The following is a 16076-nucleotide window of genomic DNA, read 5'->3' as shown; positions in this document are numbered from 1 at the left end:
GAAGTGTTGGGGTTGAGTTTTGGAATTATTTTCACAGCAATAGGCGTTTCGTTTGCATATTGATTGCGTGTTAGAGAGTAAATTTACTTGATGAAACGATTTTCATATGAAATTAGTAGTGTTGATTTTAGAATTATTCATATTTTTGGTTCACTGACACAAAACATGATGCAGAAATGAAGCATTAAAACAGAACTCAATCATCATGACTGATTCGTCTGAGCCAAAAGCTTTTCAATTGCTTACGCAAACTTTCGCATTAAAAATTGGCATTTAATAACAATACATAATAACACCCTCCCGAAGAGCATTTTATTGAATGAGCCACGTTAAATCATACTATTGGGCAACACAATAACAACATCACGAGCGCCAACTTCGTCCTGTAAATTATTAATTGGCTCTTACGTCTTTTGCAACAAACGCGCCCCATTAGGTAAGTTGGTCGAAAGAGTATTGATTGTTCGATTTTGCCTAAAAAAGCGCTTTCCTGTGGGCGTGTGACTGTAGAGAGACTGCAGCTACTGTAGAGAAGCAAACTTTTTGTGCAAATTTCTGCTTGAAGGGCATTCTTATTTAGTGAAGAAACGCGCAGCTGCTGGGAAAGTTTTGCAACGTTGTAGCACTTCAACCCTGTGCTTGATGAAGGTGGTGTGCTCCAGTTGCTCCATCCAAGTGTATGGTTCCATTTGGAAGTTATTAGTGAAGCGCTCAACCACACAATCTCCGAACACGAGGGGTCTGGTTTGATTGTTGATGGGAGAGGATGCTGTAACTTGCCCGTTGTTGTGGCCATAACCGGCCTAACAAGCGCGTAACAGCAACGGAGCAGCACCCTTTGAAAAGTACACTCAATTTCTTCGGCGTGGAAAGTTTACCGCTCGCCCCGTTTTACGCTAATTGAATGCTGTGTACCAATGTTGGTCAACCCAATTAAATGGAGGAAAAATTGGAAAGGTGGAAGTTTTGCACGATATTTACCCCTTGAAATGTTTCCAATCTCGTTTCTTTCAAACAAATCTACTCTCTTTTTAGCAATAAGCACAATAACACAAGCGGTTGACGGTTTTCGATACTTAGGTTTCATCCGAATTCGTATGCTTATATATTTCTTACGTTTCTAGCTGTATATTGTATTCCTTTTTACAAATTACATAACCTCCCTTCCTGCTTCCCTCCTTCCCGCATCGCTCGATAACTATTCACAATAATATAATCATCATCTGTCATCGCAAACCATTGGTTTTGTTGTTTAGTAGCGAATTGTTCTCTCCTAACGCAGCGGGTTGGGTTTCCCATCCCAACCCCAATTTGTCTATATCATCATCACCCCCGTGTCTGCTTGCGCAGGATGTTTGATCAGTAAAAGCATCACTAGCGATTGGTTTGATTTGTTTTCTTGTATTGTTTTCTTCTTCTGTCTGTTGTTTTTTTTTTTGTTACATATTTGATAGCGTTTCTTTATTTAACTGTCTCCTTTTACTCACAAAAGGATTTTAACGTCTCTCTCGTCTTGACACCTGAAGCCTGAAGCATTTGCTGTTGCATTTATACATACATGTCAAGCGTTGTGCTATATTGTATGTTACCTCTTTGTATTTGGAGGCTTTACGGGGTGGTTCGTTTGGGGGAAAACGATGCACATTTACCGATCAAGTAAGAGCGTTTGAAATTATATGGTGATGGGAAATTGTAAAGTGATAATACAAGTTTAACAACAAAGGTGGGATAATATGTGATAATTGATAATCGTAAGCTGTATTTTAAAGTATGTGTGTGTGTGATTTTGTTTATAGAATACTGACCCTATTAATTTGAGGGAATATGGTGGAAAGTAAGGAACCAAATCCATTTTTTTTGTATTGTTAGCTGAAACGATAGTAAATAATGTAAGCAGCTTGAAGGGATTTTATTGCAATGAACTTTCTCTATCTTCTGTACAGCTCCACATTCTCCACTACCTTTTCATCTGTGTTTGTATGTGTGTGGTAAATGCAGTTTTTTGACTGCAGTTTGCGTACCAATACATGTACAGTATGTGAGGGATGGGGTAAAAATATGGTCATTGATGCAGCTCGATGATTTTTTGGTTGTTTCTAAGCAAAGTGTTCGATGAATATGAGGTGTGAGGCGAGTCTGCTGTGAGTGCGTGTAGAAAGGGATATGCAGAGTAATGAAGCACAAGCGACAACATTTAGGTAGCAAGTATGCATGTGTTTTTCGGGTTAGATATATATGTGTTAGATAAATTGTTTCCCATTCTTTCCGTACTACCTACACAAACTGTTCCGCGACGATGAGGAGCATCTCATCGGTTTTTGTATGACAGTACGGGTTGTTTTTGTTTGATAAATGATTTGCCTAGCGTGTGAAGTGATATGCAGTGACAGGATAGTATGTGTGTGTGTATGTATGTTTGTGCATAGTTTTGGGAAAGCTTGTCTTAAAACCTTCGAAAGCTTAGCTTAAAACGGGATGGTCGAAATGTTAGAACATTTAGAATGCGCTTTAGTGTGTAGCTGTGTGGTCTGCAGGAACTTTTGCACTGTTTCTGTCGTATGTTTCTTACACTCACCTACGATCGTCTGGTTCCTGGTTTTTTGCTATACTTTTCTTCATTGTTTCTATTGATTTTTGTATTTATGTATTATAATTTTGGATAGATTTTCAGCTCAATGGTACTGTTGCGCTTTGTTTTCTGTTTTTTTTTTGTTTTGTTGGAAGCATCGATTGTTTGTGTTTTTATCATATCATTTTAGCAACAATGATTAATCTTTCTTTCCCATTCTTGTTGTGTGTGTATGTGTACGTCCTAAATGACCACAATATATTACACTGTCCCCTGTCACTTTTCTGCTCGCTCTCTTCTTCTCATGCATTATCCTTTTTGTCTATACAATTATGCTTGAAATTGTAACGACTTTATATCGTACGCTGCTCTGTGACGATTCATTTGCCTCCTTCAGAACGGAAGCCGATCGTCCCAGTTGACCAGCAGTCACAAGTACGAAACTGTACTGTGTACACCTTAATTTTTTCTTCAGTTTTTGCTATAATTTGCAACTGAAGTGTAAAGTGTATTTGAAAGACAAAATCAAACTCTTCTTAAGCTTTTCTTGCTAAAGAAAAACAATATTTAGTGTAGCAAAAAAAAAAAAGCTGGCATCTTTTATTGTTGCCATGTCTTAAAATAATACCTAGTGATTTCATCGAAAAACACCCCAATCGTACCTTTCTCAGCAGACAATGGCATGTAGAAACACGTCAAATTCGGATTTCGGAAGCTTAACACAAGCATCAAAATGGCGAAAGAAAGAACAAAAACACGTTCATCACAATTCAGCTCAATAGTTCGATTACAGTTTTTATGCAGTAAAAGAAAAATAAAAACATTCTCATTTGCAACACTATCATTAGTATCAGGAGTCTCGTCTTTCTAACTGCCATACTACTTTGCTTGTTTGTTTTGTCGCATCAACTTCCTTAGGGTTCGTTTACTCGTGTCGCGGGAGGGAGGGAGGGTTTGCTTTTCCAATTCAGTATGCAGTATGTAAATAAATATATAGAATTAAACCTCTAAGAGCATATTTAACGTAAGAATATACGTATTTGTTTTACGTTTTGTATAGTATTAAGATTAACACAACTTCACGCACCTGACAACGACAACACGCTTGACGGTTTGCGCAGCCGTTCCGCGCGTTTGTTTTCTTTTTTTTTCACTTGAAATATCATTATCATCGTCAAACATATCGCTTTCGCTTTCTTCAATCAGCCAATCCGTCTTCTTAACTAGTTTCGGTAGAGATCAAACTCATCCCATTTTTTGTGTGGATTAGCTCTGTTTGCATTGTTGTATATAGTTTGTAGTTTGCTTTTTTCTTTTTCTTCCTTGTCTTCTTCTTCCTTTTCTTTTTCTCCTTCTTTCTCTTCTTTTTCTACTTCTCCCTCCTTTCCTTCTTCTTCTTCTTCTTCTTCTTTCTCTTCTTTTTCTTCTTTTTTTCATTTGCAAACCTCATTGCTCGTTTGCTCGTTGGCTTTTCCGATACTTTCGTTTCACTTTTTTTTGCGTTTTGTTTTTGCTTGCTTTCATTTGTATCAATTTTACGTTTTTCTCATACTTTAATTACTATCACAAATTATGGTTGGTAGATTATTTAGTGTTCTAAATCGTTTTCCGTGCTCTTGTGCGATCAGGATCACAGGTCACTGATCACGGACAGAAAGAACGTGTCGATTGAAAGGTAGAAATAATATTAAATAGAAGAAATAGCGAGCCTTCAAAGGCGCACCATTCTTGATGTAGAAACATGTAGATTAAAGTGAATCATAACTCTTCTCTCGTCAATCAATATCGTTTCGTAGAACGATACTGAAGAACAAAGTGACAGTTAGAGTGACCTTTTGTAGGTGGAACAAAAATTCGAACAAAGAAGAAAATTAAAAGCTACATAACTAAATCTCGAAACTCAATCGAATGGGAAAGGAAAGGAAAGGAAAGGAAAAGGAGCAATATGCTGCCTATCTGTCAAAAAACCAAAACAAAACAAAACTTTACTTTAGGCCATACTGCTGTCGTTCGCTTGGACACCGGTCGGAGCAGGAGTAGGCGCAATCGGTGGCGCCGTACTGGACACCCGGTTGTAGGCCGTTTTGCGCTGCGGCAGCTGGTTGCAGCGGAACAGCAGCTTGAGCCACTTCTTCACGCTCTCGATGGTGACCTGCCGATAGAGTAGGGTAACAATGACGAGCAGCAGCAGCACGGCACCCGCCAGCAGCAACACAATGCGCAAATCATTGAACCAACCATCCTTCCGGTCCGCCGTTTCCTGTTTGCCGTCCTGCAAAGCGTCCCCAGCGTGACCGTTGACCGTGAGGCTCGCCTCGTCCTGGCTCGTCCTGGCGGTAGTACTCGCGACTATCACCTCGATCGGCGCTGCAGGCAGCGGCGACGTGAGACACTTGCACAGCGCACAGCCATCGGTGCGCCGTTCGTACCCATACTTGCACCAGATCGCACAGTTGTGCTCCTCGCAGAAGATGGACTTGGCCGGATCGCACACCGGGCAGCACACGTTGGGTAGCTCCAGCTTGTGCTCGCAGTTCAGTGGTTTGCAGAGCGAAGTTTGACACTTGGGCTCGCCGGCCTCGCACCGGCAAACGGTGCACGCATCCTCCTGCCAGGTCGCATTGGTCGGGTAGGAGGTGCGATGAGTGCTCGAGAAGCACATGACCGGTTCGGGCTGACAGTGTACGGCCGGGCAGCAGTTGCCCGGCTGACCGTGCTGCAGTTCCTGCTGGTCCACGATCAGTGGCTTGGTGTCGGGCGGACAGACCGGTTGCTCCGGGCAGGGCAGACAGGTGCACCGTGGGCAGCAGAGTTGCTGCAGCTCGGCGTAGTCGGTTTGGGCGGCGGAGGGCGATTCGATCGTGTCCCGCTTGGCCAGATGCCGATGGAGCCGCTGGACACTGTTGGCGTACGGGAACTGCAGCGCACTCGGGATGATCTTGATCGGTCCGTGCGCATTGGTGTTCATGGCGATCGCGCGCTTTTCGCGCTCATTCGAGTCGGACTCATCGTACTCGTCGGCGTAACCGAGATCGAGCGGGCTTTGCAGGTAGCTGTCCGGTGGGCAGCTCGTCGGACACTGCACGCTTTGGCAACGTGTTGCGAGATCTGTTGGAGGGAGAGAGAGAGAGAGAGAGAGGATAAGGGCAACTATTAATGAGGTTCGTTATTTCGTGGCTCAAAAAGTGAACAGCAATCAAACGTTTGAATGCCGAGGAGGACTTCATCAACACGTAGACTCGGACATACATTCAACATTTCCGAATTAGCTCTCTGTGGAATCGACCCAGTGTGACGTAGTCGTGTTGGATTATGCTTGTTCGGTTAGACCCACTTGCTTCATGAAATCAATTAACTCGAGCTACGATTCAATTGAGCCACATTAAGCGATAAACCTCACGAGAGTGCTGCACCAACATGGGACATTCGCATTCGCATGAAAAACACGCGTGTGAATATCAAGCCTAACGCAGGGAAATAGGGAAGCCATTCCACCATTTTCGTATCAAATTCCAATTGGCTATCAGGGGCAGTACAAAAATTCAACCCAGAGAATATCGATCGAATTGTGTGTGTGAGTGTGTTTTTTTTGTAACGCAAATTGATAGTCACAAACATTGCCATCGATGTGGCGATGAATAGTGTGTGATAGTGCAATCAAAGGGAAAAGAGATAGATTGGAAACCATCACCGCGCGACCGGCGTCAGCCTTTTATTGGCACCGTTGCTCATCTCGGGCGGCTGCTGCTCTCGCCCACCGCAAACCGCTCACGCCGGAAGGCAGCCAGACGGAGCGGATGAATTCATTTTCCGGCTCATTGCAACTCATCTGTTGCCATTGTTTGTGAGGAATAGAGATAGGAGGGGTATGAGATAGAGAGAGAGGGAGAGAGGGAACCGGGTGCCACCCATCCAACCATTCAAATGCGTTCCCTTCAGCTCGATTTCAACCGGGAGAACGACATTATTCACACTTCGATTTTGGCTCCTTTTTTCTGTTGGGGCAGGACAGGGATTCACATATCGTAGCACACTCGGTGGAACGGAAAATCAAAATCATTCAGCTTTTGGCAGAAAGGGAAGCAACAGCAAACAATTGGAGGATGTGTGTGTGTAGATTTATCTCTCCTATTTTTTTTTTTGGTTGATGCTCTGTGTGCTCCTGGTAATGCCGTTTTCCTCATTAGGGAATTCACCAGCTGGTGTCGATGGTGTGTCGTCCCCGCTCGAGGCAGTTGGTGGCAGCTGAGCTAGAATTAATTCAATTTCTGGCCGCTTACTGTGCCCGGCGGTTGGGGGTCGGTTTTTAGTGGAGAGGCAGTGCGCATGTAAATGGAAGAATGATAGTGACAAACTTCTGCAACAACGAATCACACTTGTGCTGGATATGCTTTGCGCAATATCGCTAGGGAAATTCATCAAACCGATGCACAGGCGGCGTTCGATCGATTGATTGCGAGTAGTTTTAAGCGTATGTGGGATACGGCTTGATAATACCGGGTTTCGATCGAGGCGGAGGGTTGGTTTATGATGAAGCTTTCAGTGGCTTGGTTTCATTAAATTTGCACCACTAAATGGCTCTCAGGGGAAGGTTGCGCATTTTTTACGGTTTTTTTGTTCCGCAAAATGCATTAGATTCATCACACCAAGTGATATGTGAAAATGACAGCTGTGATTTGGGTTGCGATTTTAGCCGTCTGTGAGTTTAGCCGTAGGTGAGTTCTTAAATATTCTAGTTTAATCTAAATTAGTGAGTATCACTGGCAGTTTGTTATCACGAACGAATGCTATTCTTTATAGTAGTTTCGATATTAATTAATGTATTTAACCTACTTGTTATTGTACATGTGGTGACTGATTTAGATTTGCAATCTTTGCACCATCTCTCGGAAAGAATTTGTTTGTCTCAATTGCAATTGAGACTTCAAGCCCACTAACAGTTGATTAAAACATTCAAGAGTTCTAGAGCCTAAAGAGAGTGTAATAAATGATATAGCTCTTCTCCTGAACTAGTTCTTATACGCATGAAGTCAGGCCCAACAGTCCGCAAAATCCTTTTAAGCCGTCCACAAGGGCATAGTTGGCTTGATGGACGCAAGGTAAAGTGGTAAGATGGGTTAGTAAGTAATGAATTCATTGTATTGCATAGTCTAGGTATGTCCAGTCCAAGTTTTCTTCGTAATAAATAGTGGTCAGATTCAAACAATCCATAAGCGACAGACTAGGAGGTCTTCTATTGGGCGTAACGTCCTACGCGGACATGCCGGCCTTACAGGCGTTCGAGACTTAATTCATTATCATGTAGCCGGATAGTCAATCCTTGCTACGGGGGGACGGTCCATTCTGGGCTTAAGCCCGTGACGGGCATGTTATTGAGTCGTCCGAGTTGACGACTGTACCACGGGACCGCACCACAAGGAGGTCTTAGATAGGACATATAGCCTTTGATGCCGTCCATAATCAAGCAGAAGTTTGTGCTTGTATATCCTAACTGCAGAATAGTTGCAGAGGGCCCAGGACACTGACTTCATAACACAATCGTTAATTGACCTTAAAAAGAAGAAGAAAAAGCAGACACTCAGGACTTTTAGACACTTTCGGGATGTTTCTTGAACATATTGTGCGATTCTGGTCACAAGCACTGCGCCTACCTTATTTAAGATAAATCAATTATCTTATTTTATGTTACATTCCGGAATGCGTCGAATGCATTCTCCAATGATAATCCCTAATCGCCCTAATCTGCCAGCGCTTGGGCCTGAAGACATTTTGTATCCAATTTTCAGCCAATGATTTCCCAGGTGCATTAACGATAAGGTATTCGGAGTTGGTTTGCAAGTTTCCAAAAACAATACCCTATCCCTGTCTAGTTCTTCCGAGATCGACTCAAAAACGTGCGTGTGTGTGTGTTATTTGATTGCCTCAAACAGTATCAAGCGGAACTAAAATAACATTCAATGTGTTATATATTTCGCAAAGAGCATCTCTCTCCCTCTAAAAGCATAAGCTGCGCGTGTCCAGCACAGGGTAACTCCTTTACCGTATCAGCCTGTAGCGGCCTGGGTGAGTGGCAAACGACGACAACATGGTTTCCATTAAAATCGAATCCCCATTGCCCTGTTCCTGTTTTATAGGCTCTCCTTCCCTCCCCCTCCCCACCCCATGCTGGGCCGATCAAAAGCGGGCAGCACTATTAAATGGTGCTTGATAAGATAAAAAGTCGATTAAGTTGGGGTTTCTGTCCGTGGCACCCAACGGTGTGTGCTACACCAAAGACGGACGGAGGTTGGACAGAACGGAAAAAAGAGGCTCAAACTTCGTCCCAACCGGCAAACCGTTTCCATTAGCTAAAGAGCGTGCAAAAGCAGCAAAACAAAAAAAAAATCCGAATCTGTGAACTAAAGTGAACGAGCGCGCGTATTGTGTGTCACTTCTAATAGATAGAGTTGTGAGCGTTTTAGTGCTGTTTTTTTTCATGAGCTCTATCTCGTCCCGCAGGTGCGTGCGTGTGGGTTTGTCTTTTTTTTTTACGTTCAAATACGCTCTCGCGTATCGAGCGTGAAGCGTAATGTTTCGATTGTTAGTTTGTGCGCGAGAGCTCTATAATAGGCTTATCTTATGCTCGATCACACATAAAAGTACGTGTGCGTGTGACACGCGAATGGTCGGTGTGTTTTGACGCGTTTCGGCCGTGGATGGTACACGGTCGATTTGACAGTTTGCTGCCCCACAAGGCCTGAGGATAGTGGATGTGTTTTTTATGTTCCGTAAGAGTGGCATGAGTAGAGAAGATCTGTCTTAAAGGGGAAGCTTTACGAGCCTTGTTGTTGCTAAAGGTGGTTTTGTTTGATGTATGGGAATTAAATGAGACTGTTGAGGATTTGCAGAAGCATTTCGAAATTAATAGATTTTCTGTAATTCCGTTAATGAACGGCTTTAACGGATTTTACGAATTGTCAGTTATTGTTTTAAGCTTTCCATCAAAATCACCCACAGCGTTTTGTAAAATTACGGTAACAAAACGCAAACCGTGCTCATGTTCTGTTTCGGTGTTGAAGCTTGCGCCGCAAACTACTGGCCATCCCTGTGGCCGCTGCGAGATGAATTTTAAATGAACCAATCGTGTTAGCATAATTTTTCCGGCACAATGGGACTGTTTTCCATTTTCCAGCCTGCCGCAGCTGTGGTTGTGTATGTGCGGAATCGATTTTTCATACACCACTGGGCTCACCGGTATGCTTTATTGATCACATCACATTCGCTGTCCGCGGGTCGGTCACTCGGTCGGTGGTCGGATCGATAGGGTGTCGTCAACGGGTGAGGGGTAAAATAGGGGTGCCGGCAGCAGCATATTGTTCCATTTTTTTATGTTCTGCTGTTGTTTTGCCTGTCGGCTGTTGGTGAAAATTTACGCAACGATGATTGCAGGCCTCCGTGCCAATCCATGCTGATCCATGTCAGCATAAATGTCCCGGAGCCCCTTGCCAAAAGAGAACACAGGAGGGGCAGAACAAAAAGGCTCACAGCAAAAAGAATAAAGAAATAAATAAATTTTATTCGTTTCGATTGCCCAGCTGCAGCGGACCAGTGTGGGCCAAACATCGCGTTTCGGCCGCCTTCCCAGCCCCATCCCCCTTTCGACGCGAGTGAGTGAAAAAATATCCCTAAATTTCATTCGAATGGACGCGCACACTGACCCCGTCAGTCATCCATCATGTCTGGCAATAAATTTTCCGCACCGAAAATCCCACACTGCCTGGCCACTATTCGCTCTCTCTCTCTCTTTCTCTCTCTCCATCGTCCCCAATTTGAACCCGAAAGCAACAAATTACAGAGAACGCGCACTGACAGGAAGGGAAAAGGAACCCGGTGGGAAGAGACAGCGAGGTGACGGGGCAACCCGACCTCATAGCTCATGAAAATGTCAACCCTTATTTTGCAGCTGGCAGCCGGCCTTCCACAATGTGGCCCATAAAAATATAAAAGCTCTCGACGAAATATTCAACCACCCGTCCCCAGCGCTAGCGTCCTTTTTTGGGACGGTTGAAGTGGTTGAAGCACTTGACCTCACATGGGGTAAAAGCATGAGAGCTTTTTTTTTGTTCGGGTGAATCCTTTCGTCCGTGGCACACAAATTGTATCACACATTGAGCACGGCGATCGCTCGATTGATCGGACATTTTGCGCGTTTGGCTGCAAAGCCAGGCGAGCAAATTGAACAGATTAGAAGTGGATTCGTTTGGTTTAGGTTGGAAAAAGGGGGAAAGGATTTGTTTTTTCTTTGTTCATCGCAGCAATGCGTTGCTTTGTGAGTGTGTTATACTTTTTATCGTTTCGATCGAGGGAAAGAAAGTGTCATTTTTTTGTTGGAAAAGTACTGTTTCAGCTGAGTGTTGCAACAGATTTAATCAACGAAATGAATAACGATAGCATGAGTGTCCCACGCGTATTCGCTGTTTCGCAGAAAAAACCTATCAAAACGTATAATTTAATAATGAAATTTCTGTTTTATAACCGAACAGAGTTTTCATGAGTTTTGTTTTGTTAGTCTGAGATGAGTCAGAACATTGAATTTCGTATTCGAATGATAAAAAAGGCTCGTAAAAACCCTTTAGTTGAACTCTTAGTAATCTTAATAATGCTTGTAGCCTTCTTTTCTGCGAAAAGTAGTACAAAACATATGGCTCAACAAACAAGAACATTGAAAGGTCCGAACTGTGTTTAATTTATGTTTTTTTCTTTATCTGGTTTAAGTCACTATCGACACTCAAAATTTGCATCCAAAATTATGCCCTTTCCATGCTCTTCTTCAACCATTCAACGGGCGCGTACGAAGAAACTAACACTAACCGGACACTACAACAACGTACACGGCAGCAAAGAACGGCCAACTTTGATAATGTTAATGTTAATCTTAAGCAAACGCCTTAATTTATCGGTCCATAATGTTTGATTTTTATACGCGCTTCGCCCGCAGGTCCAAGCAATCCTGCCCTCGGGGGGGAAAGCAGCGGATCTCAGTACATTACGGAAACGCTAACCGGGCATAAATTAGATAACGCACGCACCCACTGTATTGACCTTCTAGAGCGCGGGCATTGAATGAGTTGAGTTGTTTTGGTGGAGGAAGAGAAGCATTAGCTTTGTGTAACGGAGGTGGCGTGCGTAGTCACCGTCACCGCGGTCCGAGCGGTAGGTCGTAACGCCTATCAGAGGGCGATAAACACAGCTAAAATAGGTTAAGGTCTAGGTTCATATTGCGAGGGAATGGTGCGTTTATTGGAGCGCACTTTAAAGTTTTGCGCTGTCAAAAACTCAACCCACTCGGCTTGGTGGATCCACCCAGCGGTTCCCCCTACTTGAATGCTGTCTGGCACAGTTCTGAGAAACCCAACAAACACAACGAGAAGAGGAGCCACTCATGATGAAACCATATTTGATTAGAGTTGTTTCTTGCGCGCGGGCAACACCTGCTGTTCGCGCGGTTTTCTTCGGTGACATTAATGGGCAAGGTGGTGAAGTTGATCGCTGAACAACAAAACAGCTAAAAAGAGAAGGAAACCCCTCTGGAATGCCACTTTTGATTAGCAGCATACACCAAACTTTCACGCAGGGCTGCGCGTGGTCTAACAAAACGAATTAAAGGCGTTAGCAAAGTCATGCAAAAAGTTGCTTTCGTTGTGTGTGCGCGTGTGTTGGGGTAAAACTTTCCACCTTTTGCATCGTAAGTGTAAACGAACTCTCGCTCCTTCTGGAGGTCCTTTCCACCTTGTCACAGACAACGGGCGATGGTGTTGAACTTTCTCTCTAGCATCCCTTCCGAGAACATTCTTCGCCGGTTCACTCAATCCAAAAGGCTTGTACGGTACCGCCCTGTCACCGCGTGGCCTGTTGTGTCGCCATAAATTATTTATCATTTCCCTTCGGGTCGTCATTATTGCGGCGGGTTGAGGAATACAGCCCGAGAGTGTGTGTCTGTGGGGATATGAAGAGTGGAACATTTTGGTATACATCGCTTTTTCGGCACCACGTCACAATAAAAGCGTTCTTTCTGCTTGCGTGGCCCAAACACATACAAAAAGTAAAAGTAAAAAGAGAAAGGAAAGGTAAAACCTCACTCTTCCGACGAGCTTCACCGGATGGCGCCCGATTTGGGGTTGCGTGCAATATTCATGCACCGGCAGAGGAACTCATTTTCCGGCTTCGTGTGCTGTCGCTTAACGCGAGCCGTGCTAGCATTTTCCGATCATCATCACACGTATTGCGAGCGCTTTCGGATGAGTTATGCTTCGCTTAATTTTTCCGATGCCAGCCGGTGTGGAAAGGTGACACTTTTTGTTGGGTTGTCCACCAAGGTGTCGTCAGTGTCGGTGTCACTGCTTCCCTGTCGTATCCTTTTGAAGCGCAGCCCATCCGCGCCGTGTGTTTCTGTACGCCGCGTACCATTTGCATGCTTCGTCTGTGGTGTGTGTATTATTTGCACGAGAGAGCACCGACTGCCGAAACCATTTTGACGTTTCCATTTCATAGAGTGCGATTTTAATTTATCGTGATGGAGTTTTTTTTTTGTTCGCTCCTTCCTGCCATGTACCATTTTCCACCGGGCTGAATTTGGACACGCTCCTGGCGGGATGTACTTTGGCACGGTTGAATTGTTGAGGACGCACTTTGACAGGTTCGTCACATAGCTGTGCTATCGATTACGGAGTGTGGGTGAGTTGTTGGAAGGCCTCGGAGGCTCGTTATTAATGCCGCTCTGGAGGATGCTGGTTTGATGTATCACCTCATATTGAAAGTAAGAAAGACACACACAACAGCTCCAACAATCAAACGATCGTGTGGATGAGGTGTTTATTTCCCCCCCAACGGTATGCTGCGAGAACCAAGCGAGAGGAGAGAAGGAAAATAAAAACAGAATGATTAATCGACAAATTGACGGAACTTGAAGCCTCCCGGTGGTGGTTGTAGTCCAAACATACGCACACACACACTCACAAAAAAATCGTTACGGCAATCATGCGGGACAAGCAAAATGGAACAGAAAACAACACGCACAAAAAAACCCGGAGAAACTGCAACAGATTGGCAGTGCGAGATCCGGCAGACGAAAGACAGATTTCGTTTAAATGCGCGCGCTAAAAATAGAGCCAATTAATCATCTCCGGCCGCGTGGTGGACCGAGGGAAAGGAGTGGCAGGAAGAATACGAAACAGGGGGGATAAATTTAATGCTTTTTTTGGGTGGTTGTTGTTGCCGTTCGCTTAGTGCGTGAGACAGAGGGCGTTGGGCGTTTGGGTGAACTGGATCAACCGGGGGCGATTCATTCATGAGTGTGAAAGAATGAAGGTAAGATGCTGTGTGTTCGTTTTTTTGCTGTTCATTTGAGGTCCCAAAGTAAAAGCTGGGAGGAAAACAGCAAAAATCGATAATGGAAAATAGATCGATGGGGTTTTTTTTGGCAAAAAAAGGTTTTTCTTTTGTGTTCGGAGAATTATCCATAAAAACCTACGCAGCTCTCTTTTACCCATCAATATGACGTAAAAAACGAACACACGAGCGAACATCTTATCGCGTGATTCATTGAGCGAATTTCCACTAATCGGAAGCAGCGGCTGCGGGTGTGTTTATTTTTTCTTTCTAACACGTCACGGCCTTATCCGACTTAATGGCAGCTGGTTCTGACTAATCATCAGTGTTTGTGCTGGGGGAAAATTGCGTAGCTGTATTTGTAAAGAAACTCGTCTTGTTTTGATTCCTCCGAACTCTAAACGAGGGAAACAACGTGAGCAAGAATTTGAATGTCCTATAAACATTCTTTCCCTCAGTTAGCAGCATTTTTAAGCCAAAAGAGTGTGATTCACTTGGAATTTGTTAGAGGATTGTGCTACATTTTCTACCCCCCAGCGGCGTAAACATGGCTGGAGATGGTTGTCATTCCGATGCGATGAGACATTGGTCCCCGGCACGGCTCGGGGAAACTATGCATGTTTTCTTCAAGTGCCTTTCGGTGTGGCTACAGCTCTTATCCACTGACTCATCCTTAGTTCCACGCCCTTCAACGATCAATCTGGTGTGGTGGGGTGGATGTTTGTGTGTTTGAAGTGCGTCCCGGCATCACTAGAACATACATGGACAGGTCTGTCAATGGCTGGTCTAATCGTTGGCAGGGACCGCAAACGATATTGTCATTTCATTGCTTCCATCTTCCCGCCTAAAGCAACCAGCTCCTTCCCCCTTGCTATCGCTATATGATGTGGTTTGCGTGCGTTTGATTCACTCATCTTTCCTGCACTTCATTTAAGGGACCAAAAGCCTCCAAGGAACTGCGGTAACATCCCGAAGAAAGAAGATGTTCCAAAGATGAATGGAGCCCCGGAGCTGCGTGTGTGTGTGAGAGAGAGTATGGAAACATCAATTTGCCGCAAATAGTACCCGTCCCGGGACAAGAAATGGATATGGTCCCTGTATCCCGTGTCGTTTGCGGGTTGCGGATGACATTGACACATTGGCCAATATTTGATTCGGATCTTTGGCTTTGCTGATTAATTTGCTTTAGCAGTGGCTTGGCCCCTTGGTTCCGTCGGAGCTAAAACGAATTGCTCCCCGGAGGGAGTAGTTCGTCTTACGATTGAGTGGATATAAAGAGCCCGTGTCAAAAGCATGAGTGGTGATTGTTTGCTGTGGTCTGTCTGTCTGTCTGTTCCGTCCTTCCTCAAACAAAAGCCAATAGATCTTGAAGATCGAACCGATGCGGGGCAAAAGAAAAGCCAACACCCAATGAGTGGCTTTTAATGACTGGGGGATTCTGCTTGCTGGGTGTGTGTACTGTACTGATACTGATTGTCGGTCGGATTGCTGTGGGATCGATCCCTTCATCAAACCCTTTTTCTCTTGGGGTTTGAAACGATTGACTACCTTTTAAGTAGAGTACCTCCCGCTGCTGCTGCTGCTGGGGAATGGGAATTGGATAATGGTTACATCAAAGATCAATTAAATTCAAAAGCAAGGATTAGTCGGGAAGAGCGAACTTTTCTTTCGAGCTCGTACCCGTTCTGGTTTCTGGGTATGGCTGGGAATCGTTTAATTAGGGTTGAGCGACGTTTAATTCTTTCCCAGCCGCTAAGCGTGGTTTTCTCCGTTTTTACGGGTTCTTTTATTTTAATGCTGGTGCGCGATAAGCGGTAATGGAAAATGGTTTAATTTTTCGTCTTTTTATTTCTAGTTCATTACCGTAACAGCGATGCACTTCTTTTCGGTCGTAGAGCAGAACAAGATGTCTGTGCTAAAAGGGGTAATGATTGCTACTTAATGACCTTAAGCTAGTTCCCAATCAGGCACTGCAGGGCGAAATAATGTTGCGGACACACGTTAGTCTCCTTCATTTGAGTTTTTTAGCGTGAAATTTCTCAATTAAAACTCAATTCGTAGGTGTGATGGAAGGTTGGGTAATTACAATTCGTTCGCTTCCTTCGGTGGCGTCATCTATTTCGGTATTCAAAGGCCATCT

At 44.2% G+C, this 16076-nt stretch overlaps 1 protein-coding gene across 2 annotated transcripts in view; it reads right to left on the bottom strand.

Annotated features, from left to right (window-relative positions):
• Positions 1 to 1059: 1059 nt before the first annotated feature.
• LOC1270858 (cysteine-rich motor neuron 1 protein) overlaps positions 1060 to 16076 on the bottom strand; it is a 105028-nt gene continuing 90011 nt past the window's right edge. For both annotated transcript variants that reach the window (XM_061653010.1, XM_061653011.1), the window contains one exon: positions 1060 to 5677. In XM_061653010.1, coding sequence (XP_061508994.1) covers positions 4560 to 5677 — 1118 coding nt within the window. In that variant the 3' untranslated portion in view covers positions 1060 to 4559. The remainder of the gene's footprint in view (positions 5678 to 16076) is intronic.

The sequence above is a fragment of the Anopheles gambiae genome, chromosome 3 (genome assembly GCF_943734735.2).
Source record: "Anopheles gambiae chromosome 3, idAnoGambNW_F1_1, whole genome shotgun sequence".
NCBI classification, from domain to species: Eukaryota; Metazoa; Arthropoda; class Insecta; order Diptera; family Culicidae; genus Anopheles; species Anopheles gambiae.
Note: the sequence above shows the minus strand (reverse complement) of the source record. Positions and strands in the feature narration are given on the sequence as shown.